The 27,871-nt window shown below is 42.3% G+C and overlaps 3 protein-coding genes and 1 non-coding gene across 4 annotated transcripts; 3 read left to right on the top strand and 1 right to left on the bottom strand.

Moving 5' to 3' along the window:
• Positions 1-243: 243 nt before the first annotated feature.
• LOC127781529 (tobamovirus multiplication protein 1) lies at positions 244-8,325 on the top strand. The gene is made up of 13 exons (XM_052308495.1): positions 244-668; positions 1,154-1,204; positions 2,045-2,078; positions 2,751-2,837; positions 2,967-3,018; positions 4,413-4,581; positions 4,774-4,869; positions 5,500-5,560; positions 5,850-5,914; positions 6,572-6,646; positions 6,744-6,819; positions 7,608-7,771; positions 7,866-8,325. Exons 1-13 carry the CDS (start codon positions 537-539, stop codon positions 7,887-7,889), a joined length of 1,086 nt encoding a protein of 361 aa, XP_052164455.1. The 5' UTR covers positions 244-536; the 3' UTR covers positions 7,890-8,325.
• Positions 8,326-9,803: 1,478 nt separating this feature from the next.
• Positions 9,804-10,753, top strand: LOC127781555 (uncharacterized). The gene has a single exon (XM_052308523.1). The coding sequence runs from the start codon at positions 9,947-9,949 to the stop codon at positions 10,397-10,399; it is 453 nt and encodes a 150-aa protein (XP_052164483.1). The 5' UTR covers positions 9,804-9,946; the 3' UTR covers positions 10,400-10,753.
• Positions 10,754-12,381: 1,628 nt separating this feature from the next.
• On the top strand, positions 12,382-12,454 carry TRNAR-ACG (transfer RNA arginine (anticodon ACG)). The gene has a single exon. It is a non-coding gene; the product is annotated as a tRNA-Arg (tRNA).
• Positions 12,455-12,540: 86 nt separating this feature from the next.
• On the bottom strand, positions 12,541-16,083 carry LOC127761246 (GDSL esterase/lipase At4g10955-like). The gene is made up of 2 exons (XM_052285515.1): positions 15,502-16,083; positions 12,541-14,099 (listed from the first exon to the last, which is right to left on the bottom strand). Exons 1-2 carry the CDS (start codon positions 15,978-15,980, stop codon positions 13,091-13,093), a joined length of 1,488 nt encoding a protein of 495 aa, XP_052141475.1. The 5' UTR covers positions 15,981-16,083; the 3' UTR covers positions 12,541-13,090.
• Between the last annotated feature and the right edge of the window lie 11,788 nt (positions 16,084-27,871).

Here is a 27,871-nt window from a genome sequence, read left to right on the forward strand (position 1 = left end):
TTTCAACATTGTAGTACATCTACATCGAACAAACGTAAGCCCCCTGGGTGTACGCCAACGTAAGCTTACTGTTGTACCGACGGTGAACGTGAATCCAGCCCATCAATCCGGTACTCCGGGCCCTTCGTGTTCGCATATTCACGGTTTACACGCCCCCATCCTCACGTGGGGATCCCCCCGCGCATCACCATGGACCACACTTCATACGCACGCAGCCACGCACCCCGGCACCACACCACGACTAGAAACCGAGGCCACCACGACTAAAAAACCGAGGTCTCGGGGCGCTTTCCAATCCAACAGGCGCGGCCTCCTCCAGTCAATTCCTCCCTGACCCTCCTCCGGCCGCCTCCTCCTCCGCCTCCGCCTCCGCCTCCGCTCCGGCCCGCTGCTCCGGCCTCCGCACCAAACCCTAGCCCTGGGCCATCCCCTGCCCGCCGCGAGATGCGCCGCCGCCCTCTGGCCCCCTGATCCTCACCCTCCTCCTCCTCCTCCTCTCTCTCCTCCTTCGCCGCCGCTCGTCGTTGCCCGGGCGTATGGGCCGCCACGGCATGTCCCGCGGCGCCGCGGCCGGAGATGGCGGGGGATGCCTGCCGATGCCTGTTATCTCGGCGGAGGTCGCGCTCGCTGTCATCGACGCTTCCATTTCAGTCGCCGCCTTCGTGCAGGTGCGTGTGTGGGGGCAATTCGATCTGGTTATCTCGTGGTGGTGCTCTGTCCGCGACTGATGGCGGGGGCAGGGAGTGGGGAGACGGGCATGTCATGCGCGTTGGCGGTCGTGTGCTAGCGGGACGGGGAATGGGGGAGTGCCAGATTTTGGAATGATAATTTTGCTCTTTACGAGAATTAGATATCAGTCAGCCACATAAATTGTCATGTGCCATTCACCTAGGGATTCCTGCAAGGTTATTGCACTCTGGTATTGCTATAATGTTACTATTTGGTGATGTTTTGGTCACAGTGGAACGATGTTTTGGTCATAGTGGAACAATGTGTAGCATAGTTATGTAGTGCACTTATATTACTCGGTGAATTATGTAGTAGTTGTCATTACTCATTACCAATGAGCTCTGTTGCAAATTGACCTAAATCCTTTACTTAATCTGATCTCTTAAATCCGTTTACTCGGTATTAAGCACTTCCAATTTTGCAGCTAGCAAGAATCCACAGGCATGATCAGCAGCATGGATGGACTCGGCAAAAGGTATGCACAATTCCTATTTGTGCTATTTTTCATGTTGTCCAACTGTCTGATATGTTGTTTTGCAATGAGTTCATATGCTTGCACTAAATAATATCTCTATTGTTATCATGGATAAATACTTAATTGGCTGATGCTCTAGCTAGGTGGTTAGGTCCATATGTTTTTATCTCTGGTTGGAAGCTTTTGCTTACCTCTATATCTAGTGGCTAGTCACTTACATTGACAGTTTGGAGGCTAAAAAATAACCAGGCGCAAAACCTCCTTATCCTGTTTTTTTTTACTTTGGATATCTCAAGCTTCATACTAGGCTTCCTCATCTACTCTATAATACTTTTCTTATAGTTAATACGGGAGTAGCTTGTCTTCATCCTTCAGTTATCTTTCTACACTTTAGTAATTTAGATTACTAATGGTACTATTTGTGGCATACCACTTTATATCATGTTCAGTATGCATTTATTTAGTTCGTCTGATTCCAAGGTTTGGATGAATTGCAATATAGTCTTTGTTTATATAATTATATTTACAAATGTTAACCCACAAAAGTTATTTCATTTATGCATACCTTTAATGATGTGTAATCATGTGACCTTCTCATGAATGAAACATAACTATAGATTATCAAAACAACAATGTGTTTTATAGTCTATCTATTTGACAGAAGTAGCAAGTTTCCTTGGTATGGGACATTTTACTTCAATACGTGGGCTGTAGGGTTTTCGAATGAGAGCTCAAGAGTAGGATATTAAATAATGCTAATTAGTGCCTCACTTTTTTTTTCCCTTTGTGCTGTGAGCTCAGCTGCCAGATTTTTAATGTTATATGCCTACGTTCTTGCAGATATTCCATTTTATGATTGGCCTATGCAACTTAGGTAAGATTTGTATTGCTATGATAATACCTTTTTCCCTTTATTTTGCTTGAGGTTTCTTTATTATTTTTTGTGCACTGGAAATTTCTGCATAATGTAGTCAGTAGTTAATGACTGTCTTAATTGTTCTGAATGGTTCCTGCTATCCATGTTTTAAACTTTTAACTAATGGCAATTGGAAAATGTTACAATTCAAGTTTTTGAGCGAGCTTCCTCTTTTATGATGCTGGAATGCAACCACTATGACATTGAGGAACCATGTGCACAAGGAATAGTTGAACTATTTATATTCTGGTTTTGAAGCTTTGATTAAGAAATAGAAAATAGATCTCATTTTTGTTTGCAATTTTTCTATTACGGACATGCTAGTTCTCTCCTTAAATAGGTCCAATTTACACCAAATGACATGACTGCTGATCACTTGTCTTAATTTGTGCACAATTAATGAATCAAATATACTGATGTTTAACTTTATAAGAAGAAAAATGTTGTTACTTCACTAACAGCTTCTCAGGTTGACTAGTTTCTAAATAAAGTATTTGTATTATCTCTACTAGTGAATCAGGTCAATCATGTGTACTTTCATTATCCATTCCTTTGACAGTATTCCTTGCATATTTTATGATTACCAACATTTTACTAACTCTGATTTTTATTTTCCCAATCCTATGGCAGTATTCCTTGTGTATTTCGTATCTACCATCATTGCTACCTGTGAGAGATGGCTTTGTTGGGTCCATGGATGTGGATTTGTACTCATGGGTATATTTTACTGGATATATAGCTTTGCTGTTGTCCTTTCGTTTTTTTCCCTGCTTATCTACATGACCTTTTATTGTATGCTATTTTTCTGACCAGACCTAATAGTTGTGCATTCTCAATATTTTGCAGCTAGTCCACAGATATTGCTTCTTGCTTCTTTTCTGTTGCTGTTGTCATTCTGGTGAGTCGGCACTTGTTTCTTACAATGCATTTCTCATGTAGCTTTGCTAATAATTTTGAGAGTAATAAAGATTTGTTTGGAATTCCCGTTCTTGTTTACTATGTCTCTGTTTCATATATCCACTTGAAAGAATTGTCACTTGACGAACATTTCCAGTTTTTTTATTGGACTACACCAATTCTTATTTCTTAGTTATCTAATCTAGACCAAGTAAATATCCTCTACAACTACAGTATAGGCTATGTCAATATGTCATGCATGATGACCAGTCAAACCATCTGAGCATAAAAGGAAAACAACATTCCTAATTGATGCTTGATTAGAAAACTGATGGATCTTCTCATTATAATTTCTTTGGACTTCAATAATTTTAAATCATCTTACTGACTTACTGTCTGGGTAACCCTGTTAAGATTGACCTCTTATAATCAATACAAGATGGCCACATGACACTATTAGTCTATTACTCGTTAGCATATAATCTCTGATACATGCCGCATTACTCACCTCTTTTTCGTGGTTATGGACATTATCCAGTTGATTGGATGACCATATGACGACCACGATTGATTGGTATGATCACCATATGATTTATTATTGATGGCGATCTATGCTTGCAATCTCAGTGTGATAAGAGAATGTTCTTTTGCTCAAAGTGGTATTATGTGAAAAGGCTTCTCCATGTATGGACTTATTGGAGATAAGCCCTACCCCTCAATGAGGTTTGGGTTTTACACTTTTCCTTTTACTTTTGCTCACTTCACCATGGTGATAGGGTACATGGAAGGTGATCACGTAACCCACATATTGCTCCCCAGTCTGAGTTAGGGTCTTTCTATGCCAACAAGCATCCAATGGGGCCTAATAACAGTCTTCCAAATCATGAAGGGGCAAGGGAAGAGTGTTTTTCATTACTGTAGAAGACTTTGTTTCCCTTTCTTCATACACCTGGTTTGTGCACTCCTTGTCGTTGTATAGGCAAAAGACATACTAGTACTGCCTTTAGCTCAGTTCTAAGCTGTAACATGTCTTGTAGCACTCACCACAATGGTTGCACTTGAGGTATCTAACCACAAATCGTTGGTGGGGTGCATCAGAAATAGTAAGGTCTCATCTTGAGGACCAAACCTGTATAAGTTCAGTGTTATGCATTGGTTTACCACGCGACGTTTGAGAGGATTGCATTAGAGATGTTAGGGTGAAACAAAAAGGGGGAAGATGATGGTCATGATTTAACGATTTCTATGAGATAACATATGCCATGAACCTTGTATTGTCAATTTTTTGCTTTCTCATGAATCATGTTATTATTATGCATATGTTTTTCTGCCTTCTTTTTCCTTTTCATAGTTGCTTTTTTCACTCTATATTTCTCTAAAATAATGGTCTTACAGGGTTGACCTGTGTCACCAGACAAACGATGAAGATGAAGAGGATACGAGGAGTCACCATGAGGCTTTACTGGATAGAACAAAAAATAAACCTGGCATCCGTGCTGTTGATGTTCGCCGGAGGTGTTGCCCAGGAGTACAGCTTGGAAGCCGGCAAAAATTTGTGATTTTGGTAATCTTTTTAGTTGGCATATTCCTTGCTCATGCACATAATACACATTCCTTTATGACACTTTCTTTTATTTAGACTGTACTGCTTGAGAATGATTTGTTTGATTAACTTTAATCATGTAGTGCACCTACCATCATATAGTATTTGTGAAAATAGAACTAACAACTGACCTAATATTTATTTCCCATACAGGTGCTTCTACTGTCATTTGTTGTTACAATCGCCTTCGCCATCCTCATCTGGATTGGTAGAGGAGAAAATCCTATTGATTCATCTCTATTGAAAAGGGTATGATGGATTAGAAATTCTTTATGTTTTTATGTGCTGCATTTCCTATGATATATCAACTTATTTTTTATCAATATAATAGCATTGATGTGTTGCAAGTGCTGGAAGACAGCCTTTGTATTACTATAAACTCAAATAAACAACTACGGTGAAGAAATAGAATGAAGAAATACTAGATGTTTATCTTACATGGATGGAATCTGATACTTGTCTTCCAAGTTCCAACACTGATGTGTTGTGGTTTGCACAAATCTGTCATTATTGTGGACTAAGTTTTGTAGGCACAGAGTAAACAATCCTATTCAGGCCAATGCATTCTAAACCTATGCACAGCAAGGTTAGGTAGGTAGACACAACAATGTGAAATTCATCAGATCAAACATGAATTTTTGTTAGAGATGGTCCAGTAGAGTAACAAAATCCTATGTGTTCTATTTGTGATAAGTTTGATGCTATAAGTACAACTGTCTCCATTATGACTTGTATCTTACTTGTTCTTCACACACTTTTTATTCATGTTTTCACATTAGTTTACTTGATAAATTTACAAGCTCACCAATTTCATCAATAGTTATTTAATCACCTATTGTGTTGTGACTTGATTGTTTAGCCAAATATTTTATTTTGTAGGTTTACTTGGATGTATTCTCAGTAGTTGTTCTTGTACTTGGTGGTGCGCTGGCATGTTATGGTAAGCATAGCCTATGTATACTCATCTATACCATACCATAATTATGTCGCAATATTAGGCATGATGTTTTCTAGTCAATTGTTTCAACCTAAGATAAACTCTTATTATCTTGTTTCTAATCCCTCGCAGTAGATTAAATATTGAATGAGTCTCACAGTCCTATTTCACTTTATATCTAGTTTCACATCCGCCTTACTAAATAATTTGACCTTCATCTGCTACCAGTAATCCTCTCATTCAACATGTTCTTGACTTGCCCTTTTCTTTTATTTTTTATGATCATTTAAAGGTGCAATACTATTTTCAAAGATGAGCAAAGTGCGTTCTGAAACTGGATCATCTGAGAAGCGGAAGGTATAACTCTTGCAGAATCATTCAATTTGTGGATTGCATCTCTCTACTGCTTTATCATTTGCTGCATGTATTGTATTTTGTAAAATCATGAGAAAGCAAACTAATAATGATCATATACAATATTAAATTAATTGAATAAATGGTCATATATTCAAAAGATACAACTTTTGGTTTCAGTTCTGATACACAGCATTCTATACTTTAAGATATCATTCCAATATGGTCATAGTGCTTATAAAACCAGACGACAAAAAACAGGATGCCCCTATATGCGTACTCCTGCTTCAATAATCTGTATGAGCCCAGCTCTTCTGAGAAGTGAGCCCATGTATAAAGAGCACCTCACTTACACTTTTGTCCCCTTTTGTGTAAAAGGGTCAACTCAGAAGTGTTATGATTGCAATGTACGGGTTTATATGCTGGCCCCAACTTATGTAAACTCTCGATGTGGGACTAGTTGCACTAACACCACACCATGGGCCAAGCGGGGCTCTACTATTGGCTGGATACTGGAGTATTTCATGTATAGTAGCATAAATTATGAAAAATAGTATGTGTTTTTACGAGGACCATTCAGTCTATCCGAATTTCTTCAATCTTCAAGGATATATTATTTCGGATCTGTAATTCTCTATATCAATGCTTGCTTCTCTGCAGGTTGCAAGTTTAGCTACTGTGTCACTGATTTGTTTCTCGTCGTCCGCTATACTAGCACTTGTTACCAATGTTCCAGTAAGTCTGATTTATACAATAATAGCTGAGTAGCTGACATATCCACTAGCTGGTTCTTGAATTGCTAAATATCAATTTGCTATACTTCTTGTTGCAGGTGCTTGTGTATTGGTACTCAGCAGATGAATACATCATCAACAATGCTATCATATTGTTTATGTACTATTTCATAGGTATCTCTCCACCGTCTATGGCTAGAAATAACTCCTCTTAAATTGAACGATAACATTTTATTAAATGTAGTTCATGTTGCAATGGGAAAATATGGTAGGATGTGGTGTGCCATCAGGCTTATTATGTGCACATGCTTTGAAGCCTGATGGTGAATGCATGTGAGCATGCTCCAACATGGAACCATATGTGGGAATTAATACAATAAGTTAGTGAAATGAGTAAGTGTGGTGGTAGGTGTGGATAAATTATTTATCCAACCTTTCATTTCTCATACCCCCAGGGTGAAGCTAGTCTAGATCTAATGATTCTACGTGTAGTACCAGATTGAAATACTCAAACTCTGCTAGTTGATATATTGCAATCATGTCAGAACTTACATTTCTTTTTGTTCTTATATTTATGATATCCACTTTGAAGTTGGATTCTTAGTTCTCCTTACCTGATACTTAGTGAATGTTGTGCAACTCAACTGTAGGGAGCAACACCATCAAACTAGTGAATGATTTTAGAAAAATAATTAGTTGCATGGTGTATTTACGGCACACATTGAACTGCAACAGTGGAATTGCCTAGTCACAAAAATTAACTCTTTACTAGGCATCCAATCAATCAAAATAATTCTGGAATCAGAATGCATGTTGTATAATAGTTTTTTCTGTTGATATTTTCTCATGTTTATTGCGAACATAATATTCCATTCTCAAGAAAGCACTTGGCAAGCCTCTTTTTTTTTTAGAGAGAGAGATGGCACAACCACTTGTTAATTTTACTTCGGATACTCTTGCAGGATCATCCATACCGTCAGGATTTGTTCTATGGGTCATGAAAGATATTCCTCATCGGCAGACAGTAGAAAGGCCCACACAATCAAGAGTTGTTACTTTGTTCAGGGATAGACCATCCCCTACACAGGATCCACAATGGAGGACTGCCGTTACATCCTCTAACAAGGTACTTGCAGTATTACGTTATTCAATTGAAATTCATAGGTTTCTACCTCTACATACTTCTTATAAACTGACTTTACTAATCTATCGATGTATAGGCCCTCAAGTCAAGCCCTATTTAACCAGAAGACAAACCGTTGATGTGGAAACTTCAGTCTGTTTAATCTGCTAGAATTTTACCAATGCGTCATTTGTGCACTGGCATCTAGTAGCTTTCTGACAGGTTGTTGGTACAAAGATGGATACGTAATTCCTACTTCAAGGAAACTTTAGTGATCAGAAAAGAAGGGAATTACCTGTGAATGTAGCATGGTTCTCCAATGAGTGCACAGTATGCGTTTATCCATTAGAATTAACTCTGGGTAAGGCTTTAAGGATTAACAAATGTAAATAGCCATAGAAATGAGAGTTTTTCATGGTTTGGCTGGCTGTTCATTCAGATTTTCCCCACCGTCACATTGGCTTCCTCAACTCATTTTAGTTAATAGAACTGGCAAAGTAAGGTTTCAGCTTGTCTATGAGAAGAGATTTTGCCTTGAGAAGATCTCTCCATGTTGATACTCTGTCTCGTTCTTATCATGCATAAAATGTTTCAAGGGCGTTCTGATCCTAGCAGCTGGCATGGCACGCTATGCTGACTTCAACCTGTCAGCTTGCTACATCATTCAGTTGCTAAACAAAGTCGATCGGTTGTTAGTTACTGCTCCACTTGAGAGCAAACTGCCATTATCATCGGAAAGATATGCACGACTAAATAATCAATAGTTGCTCGTGCTATAGCAGTTTTAGCCGAGTTTAGAGCGCAATTTTAGGCGGTGCGGTGTGGTGCGTTAGCGGCTTCGCACCTGCAAATCGCGGTGGAAAGACGCAGCCAAATCCATCGGGAGGAACCTAAAATCGAGGATTTCAAGGGCATTTTGTAGTGGCGCAGATCGGCAGGAGCTTTGGACAACGTATGCAATTGGTACAGTCGGCAAACCCAACCCACATGACTACATGAGTAGTACATGATACCCCGGCACTTAAAACTCTTTTGATCTTGGAGGTTGGCCCAAAAATGGATTAGAGATGGGATACCGGGATAATCTAAACAAAGAAGAATAGTGTAGGCTAACTGTTTAGGTAATCATAATATCATATTCTTTCGCAGATGGATCAAAATTCATGAGATAGGGTGTGATTTGCTCAAAAGATTAGTATGCGTGGCTTCAGAACACAAAGTTTCTGGATGATCTCTCGTGGTGTGGGTAACTGGGTACAACCAACCACTATCTCGTTTTGGATTAGAGGACCACTGCATGATCGTTATAAACAAATCTGAAGGAATAATTGCAGACAATGTCTAGTGTAGATTGGACGACGGTCCTAATCAAGCTGCACATAAAATTTGTGCTGGTGAAATGTTTCTTATGGTCAACAAGACGGCTTGACGTCCTTAGAATCTTTGAAATGCAATTTTAGTTAGGTACCCTGTTTAGGAAATATGCTGGCTCATACTACCTCCGTTTTTTTAATAGATGACGCCGTTGATTTTTTCTCACATGTTTAACCATTCGTCTTATTTAATTTTTTTTTTGCAAATGCATAAGATATAAATCACACTTAAAGTACTATGAGTGATAAAACAACTCATAACAAAATAAATTATAATTACGTAAATTTTTTGAATAAGACGAATGGTCAAACATGTGAGAAAAAGTTAACGGAGTCATCTATTAAAAACGGAGATAGTAATACATTTACAGTGGCTCAAACATTTTTTTTTAAAAAAAAGTACAAGATGCACCTTGAAAATCACATTCGCTACTATCCATCACTAACATTTTTCCTAACATATTCCCTCGAATATAAGATACTAACAGTAATTAAATTATAATCCACTAACTACTCATTCCACAACTGCACAAGGATCACTCATCCTCTTGTGTCTAAAAATAGCACAAGCTCCCATGCATGTCCATTCCATCTCCAAAAGTAACCACCACAAAAACCCATGAGCTCATCTCACTCTACCACTTGTCTACTCCGCAGCCCAATAACCACCATTGTTTTCTCATCTCGACATGCTAACAGCCTAATACTGCTATTATTCGTCTCGCTTCCCATATAACCACAGGTATAACCGCCACGAGAGAGCCCTCTCCCACTTCTTCCTTCCTGCGCGCCTCTCCAAACCACCATGGGAGCGGGCACCACCACCACCACCACCACAGAGCTAACCGCGGCGCGCCACCCCGCCGCCAACGTCGTCTCCGGCGGCTCATCGGGCTGCCTGCCGTCCTCGTGGCCTTCTCTGTCCGGCGCCGGCGGCACAGGCAGGCGGCGCGGCTCCGCCGTGGTCCGGAGCCTGCAGCTCGTGGTGCGCGACGTCAGCCCCGCCGCGGGGTGGTGCGGCCACCGCGCGTGGCGGCGGCTGCTCCGGCGCCTGGCACAGGAGACGAGGTGCATCTGCAGCTCGTCGTCCCCGTCGGGCGCCGCCTCCTCCAGGCCCATCACGTTCGGCTACGACGCCGCCAGCTACGCCAAGAACTTCGACGACGGCCGCCGCCCCGCCGCGCACTACGCCGCGCTCGCGCCCGCGCCCGCCGCCGGCGCCGCCAATGCCGCCGCCCATGAGCCGGCCGGCCGCTGACTCGATCGCCTTCAATGCCTGTTTGATCTCGACCGGGTCTTGTGGTTGCTGAATGCTGAGCGATGTGCATTCCTTTTTCTTCACCTTCTTCTTTTTTTCCTTTTCTCTCTCTTTTATTTTTGTTCTCTTCTCTCTTGCACTCCATTGTCGATGATATTGGTTGTTGCAGCAGTGACTTGACCAATAGTCGGTACGTAATTTTGTAATCTGTACATAGCAAGGAGATAACATAAGTGGAATTTCGCCGAATTTGCATGATTCACATTTTTCATGTTGTGATTTATCTGCGTGGCACCAATGTGATTCTTCTCGTCTTTTGATAGGTCTCGATCTGAGCTTAAATAAGCCACTTGTTCTCCCTATGCCTATTATCTTGTGAAAAAAAAATACTCCATTTGCGATTGGAATTGGATTGTAAGATAGACGAATTTGACTGTTCTCGGTTCATGGATGAATAATTATGAATGACAGGTAGAGATTTCATTATTGTTATTCAGATCAACAAGGCGTTAAGTGTTAGCATTTGCCATACAAATAATGATAGCCAGAAAAGAAGGGAAAGAGATCAGCTTTACTCAGGGAAAGAGATCGTGCAATGATGTACTATCGACGAACAAAATGAGAGGCAAAAGAGGAAGGAGGACACTGACCATTAGTAGGAGCAGCTTAATCAGTAGTCATGATCCTGCATTCCAGGCCATTATCTTTTAGACTAAACCACGGTACGCTGCTGCATTTCTTATCAGCTATTAGTCCCTTATTACAACTCAATTGCCAAATAAAGCGTTCTGGATCATTGGGTTTGTGTATAGTTAATGACCAGTACAGCCTGCATTAGCTATTTAGCTTTGTCCACGAGACAGGAACATTGCTTCCTGCAAGAGCAAGGCCATTCGGTACGTACACATGTACCAAAGATTGGGCTCCATACCAAAAGCAAAGCAAAGTCTATGCTATGCACAACAACACAAACACAAGGCCCCGTTGCCAGAAAAGGCAGCAGCTTCCCTTGGGTGCTAGCTGCAGCCTGCAGGTTTCTGCTGCGCATGCGAAGCTCACTGAATTGTCACCTCCTAATTACCATCTGCAGCGTCAGAAATCAGAATCACCTTCTGAGTTTCTGACAAAGGAAAGAAGGCCACAATGAGACGGATCGGATTTATTAGAACTGAACTCACATAGAAATCGGTCTCGCGGTAAAATATTGTCGTAGTCTTGATCAATTGTTTTCTACTACCAGTAGCGACCACTGTAAAAGTTATTTATTAGCATCGGGGTATCCCTGATTCCCTGCTACTGCATACTGATAGAGAGTGCATACGAGAGAGCTAGCATTCCGTCGCCATTGTCAGTCTGTCATGTGGTTTCTGCAGTCTGCGGGGACGCATGAATCATCAATGGGAAGCAAACAACATGCTTCCATATAATTGAGGTCACTCGATCGCTCAACTCAAGGCATAGGCACTGCTCAGCAATGCGTTGTCAAGGAGGAGGCTGTAAATTTTTGTGGTCCAAAGTGACCCCTTCACTGTCACCTCAATATAAAGAGCTGGTCGCCGTCAGAGGATGCATCCGCTGAACCTGAATAATGGATGCTCACCGACGACTGCACTGCTGGACCGTTACCAAAATGTGCATCAGTAGATGTCATCAGAAGTACTACAATCTAGCGACGATGGCGAAGAGAAACTGTACAGCAAATCGACCAGCTTACTAGAGGCTCGTCTCCAGCGTACAGAAGAGATAGGCCCAAAACTATTTTGGGCTGTTCCGTACCGTACTGAGCTTAAAAGGGCGCGGCCGCTACAGTGTTCGGAGATTTGGCCCTACGTAGAGCTTGGACGATCGTTCTTAATTACTTCTTCTTAGCCTTCGAATTTCCACATTTCCTCCCATTTTTTTTTATCTTGGTTTTGTTTGTCTCTTTCAAGGCATTACTGAGTATAAGATGAATATTTATTTTTCTCTGCATCTTCAACAACGACTCCGTGGCCCAATGGATAAGGCGCTGGTCTACGGAACCAGAGATTCTGGGTTCGATCCCCAGCGGAGTCGTTTTGTTATTTCAATATTAACCATTTTAACCCTCGATATAAGCCTTAATCGTTCTTTTGGTCGAGATTCCGGTGGCGTTTTCATTATTTTGTCATGATGGAAATGGAAAAGGTTGTTTTCATTATTTTGTCATGATGGAAATGGAAAAGCTTCAGAACCACTCCCTACAATTTTGGTGGCCTTCTTCATCATCTGCCATGCTACATTTCATTCTGGAAAAAGCTTCAGAGCTGCACCCAACGAACATCAGCTAAGCGAACCATCGAAAGATCATGACATGGATGCTAATTTGCCATGCTACATTCATTCTGGAAAAGCTTCACAGTTGCACCCTACGAACATCAGCCAAGTGCACCATCAAAAGATCATAATCATAAACATGGATGCTAATCGGTATCCAGACATACTAGTATCCCTTATATCCCTTGTAACAATTTAGAGTCTTGAAAACCTCTGACAGAAGATGGAACATGAAAAATATCAATGTATTTATCAGCACATGTCCGTTTATTATATTTTACTGTATAATAGTTCACAGTCACAACCATGATGAAACATATCAAGTTAATAGAGGCAGAAACTGATTAGAAAGAGTATTTCTAACGCCAGTTGAAACAGCGATCTCAGCAGTTTCTACTACTTTGCAGGGGGTGACGGTGCAGTTGCTGTGTAGAGGGACTTCAACTGCCTGTATATAAGCTTGCTGTCATACACTGCTAGCTGCAGCTCCATGCCATCCGACCACCATTGCTCCAGCCCATGCGCTTCAAGAAACTTCTGTGGGCCTTTCGATGTCACAAAAAGCTTCGCGACCACATCACCAGCGATCTCACTTGCCTTTCGTTGCTGCCGCTGCTCATCTGAAGCACCATCAGTGGTGGTAGTGGTGGTGGTGGTGGAGCAATTAGGGGCATTGTAGTGACAGCAGATGTAGTCACTGTTGTTTACATATAAATGTGGCACCCATTTCTTGTCAGCACGCAATTTCTTCTTTGCACTTCCCTCCTCTTTGGTACTGTCAGGTAATGCTTCTTCAGTCAGTGGTAGACTAGCCTTAACTTTTTTCCACAGGTAGCTGGCCTTCTCACTCATGCTCCTTACACCCATGGCAAGTGAAACAGAAGGTGGATTGAACAGATGACACTCCACGAAGACTCCTTGCTTAGCGAGCTCTTTGCAAACCTGAAGAGCAAATCCAGCTCCCAAGGAGTGCCCAGCAACACTGACATTAGCGCTACCAAACCTCTCAACTGCTGTCTTCAGTGCTTCTAAAGCGCCAATATATCTGACTGATCCTTTTAAGCTCTCCCACACCAGGAAGCGAAGATCATCTTGTAGGTCTCTCTTGATGGTGGGCTTCTGAAGCAGTGTTCCTCGGAGAGCTAACACAGCCCTTGGCGCGCCACTTGGTCTTATGAGGATAAGGTCAGACAAAGCAGAAGAACGATCCCACTCAAGGACGGCACCATAGATGGAACCATCTCTCTCATCGACCAATGTCTGTGTGACCTTGTATTTGAAGGGCTTCCACCATTTTGGAGCAAGGCCATCCTCTTCTCCTTTCTCATCTTGCCTGTCCAGTTCAAGCAGGTATACTGCTTGAATGAAGCAGGCCATTACCATCCTTTTGTAATTGGGATCCTTCCTGCAATCAATTTAAAGCAACATTGATGGCATTAGAACTAAAGGTAGCAGATACAAATTAACAAGTGTGATACACTGAAGTAAACCTGGTTACGCACACAAAGCATATACTGCATTACCAGAAGTTCTTGTATGTATGAGGTCAAATCGAAATATATTTGATGTCATAACTAACTGACAAACTTTGACAAAAGAAACCAAATAGCTCATATTATTATTATTTCTTTTTTTTTTTGGTATGGTAATGCACCTCCTGTCCGCTAAAATTATCAGATTTGGATGTTCCATTTTCACCAAAAGTCGTGAAAAGCTTTCATCCGCTTATGAAATTACGTTATTAATAGGAATACTGGTGTATGCTTGCCACAGATTGGAATTTACTAAGACCTGACATCCTAAGCACTTATAATGTTCAGAACGAAACGTGCAATTCTGTGAATATTTCTTTTTCGGAATACCAATTCTGTGACCCATTCCCGCCCATGCTTTAGAGACTACGTCCAAGTACTATAGCACGAAGCAAGGGAACTGTAGTGATAACTCTAGTTCAACCAGTAGAGTTTGTACCGTCCAATTGAAATGGTATAGCCTAAAAACTAGAGCAATAGAGTGTAGAACTGTATAATTGATTATTATTGAAGGTCATAAAAACAAGGGGCGAGAATTAGAAAGGCACCTCTTCAACAAAAGTAAGTCCATACATATCCCATAGGAAAGTACCACCCACAGGACCTTGGTTTCAATCACTGATTATCTGCTACTTCACTTTCTTGTTTAAGAAGAATACTCAATCCGTAAGAAAAGGTAGGTGCATTTCCATACCCATGCCTCACGAAACAGTGTATGGAAGGAAGGGCAAAACTCTGGGTATGGTAGTCTGTAACCTGACTTGTAGGTTATTACTTGTAGGCGCGCAAGCGCAACACTAAACAACTAAACACAAAGCTGACACGCCGAATCGCAGGATCATCAGAAAAGACATTGAAAAAAAGTATAAATGTTGTGCAGACATTTGTGAGGTGATCGATTGGAGATTTTAATCTTAATGCATGCTATACCCTTGCGCCAGTGCAGATTGCAACAAAATCCTGAAAATAGCAGTAAATTCGGTTCCTTGTTTACAATCCAACAAAGCTATCGCCTTTCATCTAGCATAATCCCTCCCCTTCCAATCCTGGGAGCCGGGTGCAACCGGACGGCAATCCCCTCCCTAAAACATAGTCCCTTTTCCGATCAATCAGAAGAGGCAACAAACCAAGGGTGCCCGCGGCGTAAACGATCCCCACAGATTCACGCCCATGACGACCATATCTGATATCTCCATACGCCAAAATGCATATATTAAACTAATTAACTAACTAAGATTTCGCAAGGAAACATGGAGAGAGTAACCGGAAACCAACCAGCTCGAACGGATGATCTCCCTCCAGTTGGGCGGCGGCAGATTCCGCGGCCCGGACACGTGGAAGTCGTAGGGGTGGCCCTCCACCTCCGCGTCCGCCGCGGCCACCACCACGGCCTCCCCGCCGCACACCCCGCCCTCCTCCCCCTCCCCCTCCTCTTTCTTCCCTCCAACCGCCGCCCCCGCGACCTCCAACTCCCCAGCCAGCGGCGGCGGCGGCGGCGGCGCCAGGTCGATCGCCATGGCCCGCGCGTGCGCGAGGGGAACGGGAGCGGCGTGCGCGCGTGCGCGGAGCGGGCGAGGCGGCAACGGTCGAATCGGCGCGAGAGAATGTTGTGGGGACGGAGGAGGGGGAGGAGGATTTGGCAGCACGCGAACGCGACGAATCGTGGGGGCAATGCGGGGGGAGAGAGGGGTGGTAGTATATCTGGGATCTGGAAGGGGACAGCGCCCAACGGTCATGTTCGGCAAGAGGGGCATATGAACTGGAGGGCGGATTTATGCTTGGGCGAGTGGGTTAATGATGAAGTAATGCTTTCCCTTCCTGGTGTTCTTCTTCCTGCCCCAATTTTCAGCTGCTGCCTTGTGCGGTTGTGCCTTCTACTCCATCGGTTTACAGTAGCCCCTGGGTTTGTGTCACAAGGTGGGTGTTTTGCTTTTGATAGTGGATGTGTTTAATTAAATCTCATTGTTGCCTATGAGTTTTATAGTGGATGTGTTTAATTAAATCTCATGGTCCCTCCACTCTAAAATATAATAGAGAAAAATTCCAAAATCATCTCATATGACATTCTACCCCCATAATAAATCATTTTATGCAAATATCTACCCCTACTTAATTTTGTTGCAAAACCATCTCACTACGTACGTGCTTAACTGAATTAACCTGTTAGCGCTGATGTAGAGTTACCACATGCTAAGCTAAGCCTATTCAACCTTATCCAAGTGCTTACATTAGACTTATTTTCATATTTAATTGAACTTTTTTTTGCGCATATAGCAAAACTCAATGAGAGAACGTTTAAGCTCTTGTCAGTAATTTTGTTTGTGGAATCTTACCAAAAAAAAGTATCAAGACTATAGGTATTTAATTTTGGTAAAAACCACATTAACGCTCACACTTTATAAAATACATGTTGATTCAGTTAAGCATATACGTAATGGGTGGTTTTTCAACAAACTAAGACCCCGCTTGATTCAGCTTAAGATTATTATAATCTGAATTATTAGGAGTAAGCTAAAACAAACAAATAGATTATTATGCTAGATTATTATAATCTTGTTGACAGAAAACACGAGGCCTGGGAGATCTGCTTAACTCCAGTGCAGGTCCAAAGCTCGCCTTCGAATGTATGAGCGTACCAGTTGATTTGATCCTGTAATCAAAAAGAAATAGAAGCAAAAAAACCGCAGTTAAATCTATAAATGATAGCCGATCGGCTAGGTGCCGATGACATATTATTTATCTTTGAGCCGATGTCGTATATGCATCGATCGGCAGTCATTAATAAATAAGAAAGGACTGAATCTACTCGATCGGCTGCAGATATTACCAATATATAATCTTTATATCAATATGTACTTAAATCAAGTGATTGGGATAGATCGATCGCTATGCCGAGACAGTATAAATCACTTAGATCGAAATATATATTAATAATGTGACTATATACGTTCATAGCATAGCTGATCAGATAGATCTAGCATGTATCGGCTAATACTCCGATACTACTCTATATTAAGATATTAAAGCAAGTAGAATATACTAAACACAAGCCTAATATATTTAAATGCAGCAAGATCTTAACGTAAAGGGTAGATTTAACATGTCAATCAAGCATATAGGATAAAAAGCAGTTAAATCAGGTAAGATCGGCTGAAACTCCGATACTACCCTAATCAGCAACCAAGAAGCGGGCTAGAGATTGAGATTCTAATCACGACTCATAAGGTCAAACTTAAGTCAAGCCGTATCTAGACAATCAAGTCATTGGATGTGTCATAGAGTGGTAGATATCCTATATAATCTAAGTCAACATCGGTATTTAACCTAATCGGTTGCCTTCTATTGACGGATGTTAGCCGATTGTAGGTTGAATATCGATATTGCCAAGGATTATGTAGGATATATGATAACTTGACGAATTACATAAACAAGATTAGAGTGTCATAAAGATGGAAGCACTAATCCCGAGAACGCAAGCCGCCATAACAAGTTTTACCTCTTATTAAAGATCGAAACCAATGCAGCTCAACCCGAAAGCAAGAACTCGTCGAAATAAAACTAAAGCAAAAAAGGTGGCGATGCGCTGAGATTGTATTGAACGTGTGTGTTAAAAGTTACATAGGGCTCGGGTCTATTTATACCCGAAAATTACAAGATATGTCCATAACAGACTTTTGCCCAAGAATATCTCTAAGGAAATTACATAAAACATCCTAATTAATAGATACAATTGCCTTCTCAGGACTCTATCCATGTGCGGCAATCACCTTGAAGCACCTCAATTCAACCCGATGTCATACATCGAGTTGCATTGTCGGAATCGGCTGCATCGGCTTACCTAGCCCGACTCAAACCCAGCCGATTCTAATCGTAGCCGATCTGGACTCTAGCCGATTCCTGCTCTGTTTCCGAACTCGATCTCCGCCTCCGACTTTGCTTCAATCTAATCTTCTTTCCCGATGCCGATATTATCAAATTTGGTTGTTTACAAATGCCCCCCAAGTCCGGAATATTTGATAATATTTCGGATTTGCTGTAAATCGACTCCGAGCAAGTTTCGCACTTTGCCGTTTTCCGACCATTACTGCCGTGCTTTAAATACTAACCGTTACCCTCGAGAAATCTCACACCGTCCTCCTCCGTTTTCGCCACTGAAACCAACTTTGCCCTCTCTCTCTCTCTCTCTCCGGTGATCTCCCTAACACACAAGGTGATCCCCAAGCGATTTCGTTCCCGACCAAATCTCCGCCCGCGGCGATGTCATCTTCCACTAGCCCTTCTACCGCGCCATCGGCCGAGTACGTTGAGGTAAGTCCTCACCAGCTAGATCCCTTTTCCTCGCATGAAATCGACTTCTCCTTTTCTCCTCACACTGATTTCATCATCGGTGAAACTAACCGGATCCCCTTTAGACTAGCCAACCCTAACCTGGGTCACTGGAAGAATACCTTCAAGTCTTGGCCATCTCTCGAAAAACCTACTCCTGATAAGAGCTGGACCACCTGGTACCAACGCGTATCGGCTAGTAAGAAAGTTCATTGGGATGAAATTGGAATCGGCCAAGCACTCGCTCTCACCATAGCCAATTCTGCTAAGGATGAACCTCTGATGGCTGCCGCCACCTACTTCTGGTCCAACACCATCAATGCTTTCTTATTCAACCAAGGGCCGATGACTTTAACTTTAATCGACATCACCATGATTACTGGATTAGATGTAACTTCATCGGCTAACCCTATGAGCATGAACACCAAGAACCAATTCGACTTCAAGACCAAAAGCATAGGTGGCTGGTCTGGCTATGTGGCGGCATATATGGGCCAAGGGTCTATTACCCCTCGAGAGCATGTAGCTTTCTTGCTTATGTGGCTGGAAAAATTCCTCTTCTGTGGATCCAGTTGTGGCCCTACAACCAACTGGCAATTTGTAGCTGAAGCCTTAGAATCAAAGAAAGAATTTTCTTTGGGCAAAATCCTTCTCGGCTATCTGTACCAGATGTTGAACAATGCATCGGCTAAAATAGCCGTCGGCTCAATAGTTGGAGCAGGTGGACCATGGTGGCTGCTGCAAACTTGGTTAAACCTGGTAGTCATGAAGGTTGTCAATCGGCCCTCTGTGACAGAAGCTGAATTCCCATTGCCAGAGCCGATTGTGGAAGATGACGGAGAAGAGTGTACCCATCGCAGATGCATGTCATATGGAGAATATGCATCCACACCAACCGATGCTGGAGCGAAGCTATCGGCTGAGTTACTCAAGGACTGGTTCTGCAGTTTCTACGAAGGTTTTAAGAAAGATGCACGAATCTGGTTTCCCTACGAAGACTCAGCAGACCTTGAAGTTCCATCAGACTTTAGATTTGAAGACATTAACCATGAAAAATTCCAAAAATCCAGAGAAATTCTTATAGCTGCAATCAGCCCATGCATCCTCTCTATCGGCATTCACCAAGGAAGAAACATCCAAGTCTCCTACGAGTTTTATCACCCAATGAGCTCGGCCAGACAACTTGGATTGGGCCAACTCCCAATCGGCTTATTCTTTGCCGACAAGATTCAGTGCTGAGGACAAATCATTTCCACTCTAATGATGGATCGGATACTTAACCTACCAGGACCCTCTCTGGGCAGTATTGATAATATTGAGTTGGCAAGATTTAGAAGGAAAAACTTTGACAGATGGTGGGGCGAATGGAAGCTGCATCTATTTCATCAATCCGCTTCAATGTATATGACAGATCTGTTCCCCGACGTCATGCCCCAGGTAAACTTTGTCATTACTAAATTGCATAACCAGTTAGCCGATTCATTACTTGACTGACCTCTTGCTCCTGTTTTGCAGACAACAGAGTCCTCCCCTCCTCATCAAAGTAACAGTGGCAAGAACATTGAATATGCTTCAGGTCTAATTCCGAATGGAGGTGGACTATCTCCCCATTTCATCGACTACCATGCCCCCAAGACTTCAACTCTCCTTCACGGCCTAACTAGAGAACCAGCCGATGCAGGCAAGAAAAGGAAAACCAGATCATCAGCCATGAGTACCTTAGCCTTGGCTCCAAAGAAAAAGACCAAATTCAAGAAAACTCAACCACAACCAACTGATATGTCGACTGATGATCTGCTCGCCTTGGATCCATCTATTGAACAAGCTTTAAATGACGAGGAAATTGGTGAAGATGTTGACCAAGCTGTAGCCGAAATGAGTGACACAGAAAGAACACCATCGGCTTCACCCAAGCAAACGCCTCCAACTCCTTATGCCCCCATTCATTTTACAAGAGTAAGTACCTCTCTTTGACTTCTTCTGAAATTACCTCACTCTTCAGCTAATTACCCATAGACTTTGTGGTTGCAGAAGAAGAAAACTGCTATGAAGAAAAAAAACAGCAGCAACAATTTTTAAATCGGCTCCACCAGTATCCTTAATTCTTTTACTTAATCAATCTCAACTGATTCTATATAACACTTGTCTATTTCGTAGCCTCCTCCTACTTCTCCTGTACAGCAATCGTCAAGTGATCAGACTCCATCGGCTGTGGGGAGTCATCACGTCGAAGAGGAAGAACAACCAGCTGCTCCTGCTATCCCAGTAAGTTTCCCTTTGTCTCAACAATTAGATCAGCTATAATTTACCTAGCTCTTATTCTTTCCGAAATTGTCTCTGCAGGCTCTAGCCGATCTCTTCTCTTTTGACATCAGAGATTACCTTGATGAAGCAGAAGAAGACACTTCAAGCAAAGCCCTAGCTCCCCTATCCGATGATGTGAGAAAAACACTTGAAGACATCTCTCATCGGCTAGAAGCCTCTTCTTTAGACAGTTTGGTAGTTGACTGTGGGTCAATTAGGACACGGCTGCATGAAGTTCAAGCTCTGATTCCCGAAGATCTGGCCGATGTCCTAACTCCAGCCGCTTATCTCGAGCAACATCAGTTCAAGCTGGAAAAAGCCAAGCTAAGACTAGCCGAACGCCGTGATCGCAAAGAGATTAAGGCCACAATCCAAGCTAATCGGCAGCTTGTGCATGAAGAAAAAACCAAACTTGATCAGCTATCTGAAGGTCCGATCAAATCCAATATTGACCGGCTCGAAGCTCGCAAAATTGAGCTCTTGGCGCAACTTGAGGAATGCAATGCCGAGCTAGATATAGAACACAAAAAGCTAGCCGATCTCCCAAAATCAATTGAAGAACAAAAAGCAAGGCTCAAATCGGCTATCAAGAATGTTGCTGACTTAACCAAGTCTCTGAAAGTCATCTCTGGAACTGATGCTCAAGATGCCCAAGCTATTGAAGAAGTAGAACAAATCAGGCAAAGGGCTATTTTGGCTATCCAGCGATACTTGTCTCAATAACTTTGTGTAATAGGACTCAGAAATTTTTTGTAATCAGCTAAGATGCTCTAGTACTTTACTGTCTTGACAATCCTTTGTGCCGATTAATATGACTTTTAAAATTCGCTAAAAAAATTTGCCTCAAAAAATTTGCATTACATTTTTGCATTGCATTTTGATATATATGTGCCCCCTAATTTTACAATGACAAAAGCATTGATAAAATTATAAAACAACTAAGGGCGATATAACAATACCGGCCATTGTACATCGGCAAATCACAACCGATTACATCATGAAAAACAACTAAGGGCGATATAACAATATCGGCCATCTCAAGGCGATGCAAACACATCGGCTGTCATGCATCGGCAATACTAGCCGATCATGCGTTAACCCAAACACTTGGGTAATATTTCTTCAAATACTTGCCATTGAGTGCTCGCCCATAGACTTCACCATCAAGCCCTTGCAACATATATGCTCCCTTGGACACAATCTTATAAATTTGGAACGGTCCTTCCCAATTCGGCGACCACTTGCCGAATTTACTATCACGAGTACCAATCGGCAAAATCAATTTCCAGACAAGTTCTCCTTCCAAAAAATCCTTAGGTACCACTTTCTTATTATAATGCCGAGCAATACGTTCCTTATCCTTGGTAACCTTTGCAAGGGCTCGCAATCATGTCTGAACCAGATCCTCCCTCTCATCGGCCATAAGGTTGTAATACTCATCAGCTGTTAAATTGTTTTGTAATTCCATTATTCAAGAGCCAATTCTAACCTCCCATGGCAAAACAGCCTCATGCCCATAAACAAGTTTGTAAGGAGGGACTTGGATCGATCCATGACAAGCCATCTTATAAGACCACAACGCTTCGGCCAACCTAGTATGCCATTGCCGAGGATAATCAGAAATTTTCCGCTTAATCAATTTGATCAAACTTTTATTAGACGCCTCGGCTTGCCCATTAGCTTGTGCATAATAAGGTGAAGAATTCAATAATTTGATACCCATGCTATCGGCAAACTGAACAAACTCGTCAGACACGAAGATTGACCCCTGATCAGTTGTAATAGTTTGAGGAATACCAAATCGATAGATTATATGTTCTTGAACGAATTGAATTGCATCCCCAGAATCAACTTTCTTCAAAGGAATCGCCTCCACCCACTTGGTGAAATAATCAGTTGCCACCAATATAAACTTATGTCCTTTACTCAATGGTGGGTTTATCATACCGATCGTATCAATTCCCCAACCTCGGAATGGCCATGGCTCAATAATAGGATTCATAGCTAATGCTGGAGCTCGCTGAATTGCCCCAAATTTCTGATAATCTTGACACCCCCTATAATATCTGAAACAATCCTCCAGCATTGTCGGCCAAAAATACCCTGCACGTCGAAGTAACCACTTCATCTTATGAGCCGATTGATGAGTACCACAAATTCCTTCATGAACTTCGCCGATTGCAACTTTAGCCTGATCGGCACCCAAACACTTAAGTAACACTCCATCAATCGTCCGATAATAAAGCTCATCATCCAACAGAGTATACTTCAATGCCTTATATCGGCCGATTGAGACGGATTATGCAAATACTGATGCACATCATACCTCCAATCATCGGCCGTCATTGCTGCAATTTCAACCTTAACATCTTTGATCATCGGCTTATATCCCGATGCCCCTTGGGCCAAATCATTAGCTTCAATATTTTGTTCTCGAGAGACATGCTTTAAAGTAACCAGCTGAAACTCCTTCATTAGGTCTTGACACTTCTCATTATAAACCATCAACGTATCATTCTTGCATTCATACTCTCCTGCCAATTGACTGATTACTAGCAAAGAATCCCCCATGATTTCAATGGCATCGGTTTCAACTTCCTTGAGTAATTGCAACCCTTTGAGCACTGCCTCATACTCAGCTTGATTATTAGTCACATACGGTTTAATAATATAAGCAAACTCGAAACATGCCCCCCTAGGGGAAATTATAACTAGGCCGATACCACAACCGTGAGTACACACCGATCCATCAAAGAATAAAGTCCATGGCACTATTTCAACCGAGCCGATTGAATCATCACGATGTTCCACAATAAAATCAGCTATAGCTTGTCCCTTAATCGCCTTCGGCGACTCATACCGAAGATCAAACTCGGTTAAGGAAAATATCCACTTTCCAACCCTTCCTTTCAATATTGGAGCCGATAGCATGTACTTGACAACATCGGCCTTGCATACAACAGTACACTCATTGGACAGTAGATAATGCCTCAACCTTGTACACGAAAAATACAAACACAAGCATAACTTCTCCACAGGGGAATATCTAGTTTCAGCATCCAAGAGCCGACGACTGAGATAGAATACAACTCGTTCCTTCCCTTCCAACTCCTGAATCAAGACCGAGCCGATTGACTTCTCACCGGCCGATAAATATAACCTAAACGGTATTCCTTTCTGTGGAGGAATCAAAACAGGAGGAGAGCTAAGATATTCCTTAATATTGTCCAAAGCTTTTTGCTGCTCTGCCCCCCAAGTAAACTGCTGATCGGCTTTCAATCTCAACAATGGTGTAAAAGGTTCTAACCTTCCAGACAAATTAAAAATAAACCTTCTAACAAAATTTATCTTGCCGATCATCTCTTGTAATTTTGTCTTATTCTCTGGAGGCTGAATCTTCTTGATCGCATTAACACTCCTTTGAGTTACCTCGATCCCCCTCTCATGAACAAGAAATCCCAAAAACTGGCCAGCCGATACACCAAAAGCACATTTTGTCGGATTCATCCTCAAACCATATTTTCTGGTTCTCTAGAAAACCTCCCTCAAATCAGCTATATGGTCCTTTATTTCTTTGGACTTAACAACCACATCATCAATGTAGACTTCAACCAACCAGCCGATTAGATCGTGATATATGTAATTCATGGCTCTTTGATATGTAGCTCCAGCACTCTTCAAGCCGAAAGTCATGACAACCCATTCAAATAAGCCGATTGCACCAGGACACCTAAAAGCTGTATTATGAATGTCTTCTTCGGCCATAAAAATTTGATTGTATCCTGCGTTTCCGTCCATAAAACTCAAAATCTTATGTCCCGAAGCAGCATCAACTAGTTGATCGGCTACCGGCATTGGGTATTCATCTTTCGGGGTGGCCTTATTCAAATTTCGGAAATCAATGCATACCCTGACCTTGCCGTTTTTCTTGATAACAGGAACTATACTAGAAACCCACTCAGCATATCGGCAAGGACGAATAAAACCAGCATCATATAATCTTTTAATCTCAGCCTTGACCGGTTCAAGCATGTCGGCCTTGCATCTCCTCGGAGGTTGTTGACGTGGCCTAACCCCTGGTTTGATAGGTAGCCGATGTTCAACAATCGATCAGCTGAGTCCAGGCATCTCGTAATACTCCCAAGCGAAGCAATCTCTAAACTCTTTTAAGAGCTCTATCAGCTTGGTTCTAAACTCTGGAGATAAGTTCCTACTAATAAATGTCGGCCTTGGCCGATCGCCTGGACCTATGTCCACTTCTTCCAAATCATTGGCCGACATGAAACCTTGACCTTGCTTGTCATCGAGATCATCTACCATGTCCGTAGTGTAAACACTTGAACCCTCCACGACGCCCTCAAAATAATAGCTTGGGTTCTCCATCTTCAATTGGTTGTATATCAGAATCGGACACTTTTAGAAAATCTCCATCCCAGACTTTTCCAGATAAACAATCAAGGCTATCCATCTCCCAAAGAGCTAAATCGGCACTGGCAACATTAACTGACCTGTCGGTTGGCACAATCTCTATTTTGTCGCCTTGCCACTGAATCAAACATTGATGCATAGTTGAAGGAATGCAACAATTGGCGTGAATCCAATCCCTTCCAAGCAACAAGCTGTAAGAACCTTTCCCATCGATGACAAAAAAACGTGGTAGGAATAGTCTTATTGCCGACTGTCAGCTCCACATTTAGAACACCTTTGGTTTCTGATGGATTGCCACCAAAATCTTTGAGCACCATGTTTGTCTTGATGAGATCCTCGACATTTCTACCCAACTTCCTGAACGTAGCATAGGGCATCAAATTTACCGCAGCCCCACCATCAACCATCATTTTAGACATCGGCTTCCCATTGACGTAGCAGTTTATATACAATGGTTTAAAATGCCGATTCTCTGTCCCCTCGGGTTTCTCGAACACTGCCTGTTCTGGTGACAGAACCAACTTAGCCGATTCCTCTTCCACCTCGTCAACATCAGCTTGGTCGATCCCGAATTCGGCTGGCAGGGTAAATACCATGTTAACCGGTGCCGTCACAACACTCTTCCCTTTTGCCAACCATTTTGCCACATCAGCTGGAACATCATCGGCTGTAGGAACCTGATTCTTAACATGCCACTCCTGCCTTGGCTTTGCTTTCTTCAGCCGATGATTAATTTCTTGTTCAGCCTCCTGAAGGCGCTCCTTGTTCCTCAATCGTTGAACCCTTCTCTTCTAATTCTTTGTGAAAATACCAGAAGGACACCATTGATTCTTCCTGATTACATTGTCCTTTTGGCCATGATCTTGATTTACTGGACCCAATCTTTGATGAACAGAAACTCTTATCTGCCTTAGCCGATTGCCCCTATTATATGATCGGCTTGAGTTCTCGACGATATCACTACACCCAGGGCAGTTTTCAATAGATGGCAACCTCATACCTTCATTCCAGCAGAATCTAAAAAACTCACAACCCCAATAAGGATCAAAACTATCATCGTATTTCTCATGATACTTCTCCTGCTGCTTGTCATACTTCTTCTGATATTTGTTGATAATCTTAGCTGAATTCACCCGAAAACCCCTTGCACGGGCCCTATCGGCTGTTTGGCCAGTTGTATGCACCATATTAACAGGAAAAGGATTACCATCGACCTTCATCGGCTTTCTGGAATCATCAAACCTAATCTTGCCTCCCTCAATGGCCACCTGAATCTGCTGTCTAAAAACCTTGCAATCGTTAGTAGAATGGGACCTAGAATTATGCCATTTGCAATACCTCTTTTTGCCTAATTCCTCAGCCGATGGGATTGTATGACCAGCAGGAAGTTGAATTTGCTTTTCTCGGAGTAGCAGATCAAAGATCTTGTCAGCTTTAGTAATATCAAAATCATACTTCTCCTCTTTTCTAGAACTTTTTACCCATTGGCATGGTATGAACTTTTTACTCCTCACCCACTCGGCTGCAGCTATTTTAGAATCGTCCTCGTCATCATCCGACCCATACATGTACGGACAAACATGATTAACCTTCTTAGAGTTTTTCCTAACTTCCGCAGACCTATGCTCATGCAAGGTTACTTTCTGTATCAGATGTGACAAGCTATCAAAGTCTTCAGACGAGAATTTCTCCCTAATCGAAGCAATCATACCTTGAAAAGCCAGATCGGCTAACTGGGCATCAGTTAAACTCAAACTAAAGCATTTGTTCCTCATCTCCCTAAATCTCTGAATATACTCGTGCACAGGTTTATCATGCCGCTGCTTAATCGCTGTCAAGTCGGATAATTTCATCTCATGAACCCCACTGTAGAAATAGCTGTGGAATTGCTTCTCCAAATCGGCCCAGCTATTGATCGACCCATACGGCAAAGAGGAAAACCAAGTAAAAGCCGATCCAGACAAAGATAATCGGAATAACCTAACCTTCAGAGCGTCCACAGCCGATGCTTCACCACACTGAGCTAAGAATCGGCTAATGTGCTCATAAGTTGACACACCATCTTGTCCCGAAAATTTGGAGAAGTCCGGAACTTTGAACCGATTGGGAAGAGGAACTCTTTCAAACCACTCAGGGTAAGGCTGCCGATACAAGCTTCCAATCTCTTTTGGTTTAAGCCCAAAGTGTTCCCTCATTACGTCAGCAATCACATCGGCCCATGGTCGCTGCTGAGCTACCCCTTGTGACTATTGCTGCATGGGCTCGAACTGACCATATTGAGGCGCAAACTGAGGTTGAGCCAATCCCCCTGGCTGATATTGGGCTTGCGGGGAAGGAGGCTGATATTGGTAATTCAAGTTACCCCCTTGGTAATTATGAAGGTTCGGCTGGATATTACGTATCAAATGCTCAGGAACAACTTGAGGTATTACTGTGCCATCCGGCTGTACGTGGTGAACCAAGTGTTATGGGACAACTTGAATTAAAAATTGTTGTACAGGCTGACCACCAGGCGTTGCAAACCCAGCCGATGCACCTATTGAACCTTGGTGCTGGATCGGCTGAACGATTTGCTGTCTTAACGGCG

Source organism: Oryza glaberrima, chromosome 1 (genome assembly GCF_000147395.1).
Source record: "Oryza glaberrima chromosome 1, OglaRS2, whole genome shotgun sequence".
NCBI lineage: Eukaryota > Viridiplantae > Streptophyta > Magnoliopsida > Poales > Poaceae > Oryza > Oryza glaberrima.

Coding starts and splice junctions, on each gene's coding strand:
- LOC127781529 (XM_052308495.1), top strand. CDS start 537: ATGGGCCGCCACGGCATGTCCCGCGGCGCCGCGGCCGGAGATGGCGGG. Junction 2,079..2,750: donor GATTGGCCTATGCAACTTAG/GTAAGATTTGTA, acceptor ATCCTATGGCAG/TATTCCTTGTGTATTTCGTA. Junction 5,915..6,571: donor GATCATCTGAGAAGCGGAAG/GTATAACTCTTG, acceptor GCTTCTCTGCAG/GTTGCAAGTTTAGCTACTGT.
- LOC127781555 (XM_052308523.1), top strand. CDS start 9,947: ATGGGAGCGGGCACCACCACCACCACCACCACAGAGCTAACCGCGGCG.
- LOC127761246 (XM_052285515.1), bottom strand. CDS start 15,980: ATGCCCCTCTTGCCGAACATGACCGTTGGGCGCTGTCCCCTTCCAGAT. Junction 14,100..15,501: donor GAGATCATCCGTTCGAGCTG/GTTGGTTTCCGG, acceptor AATTGATTGCAG/GAAGGATCCCAATTACAAAA.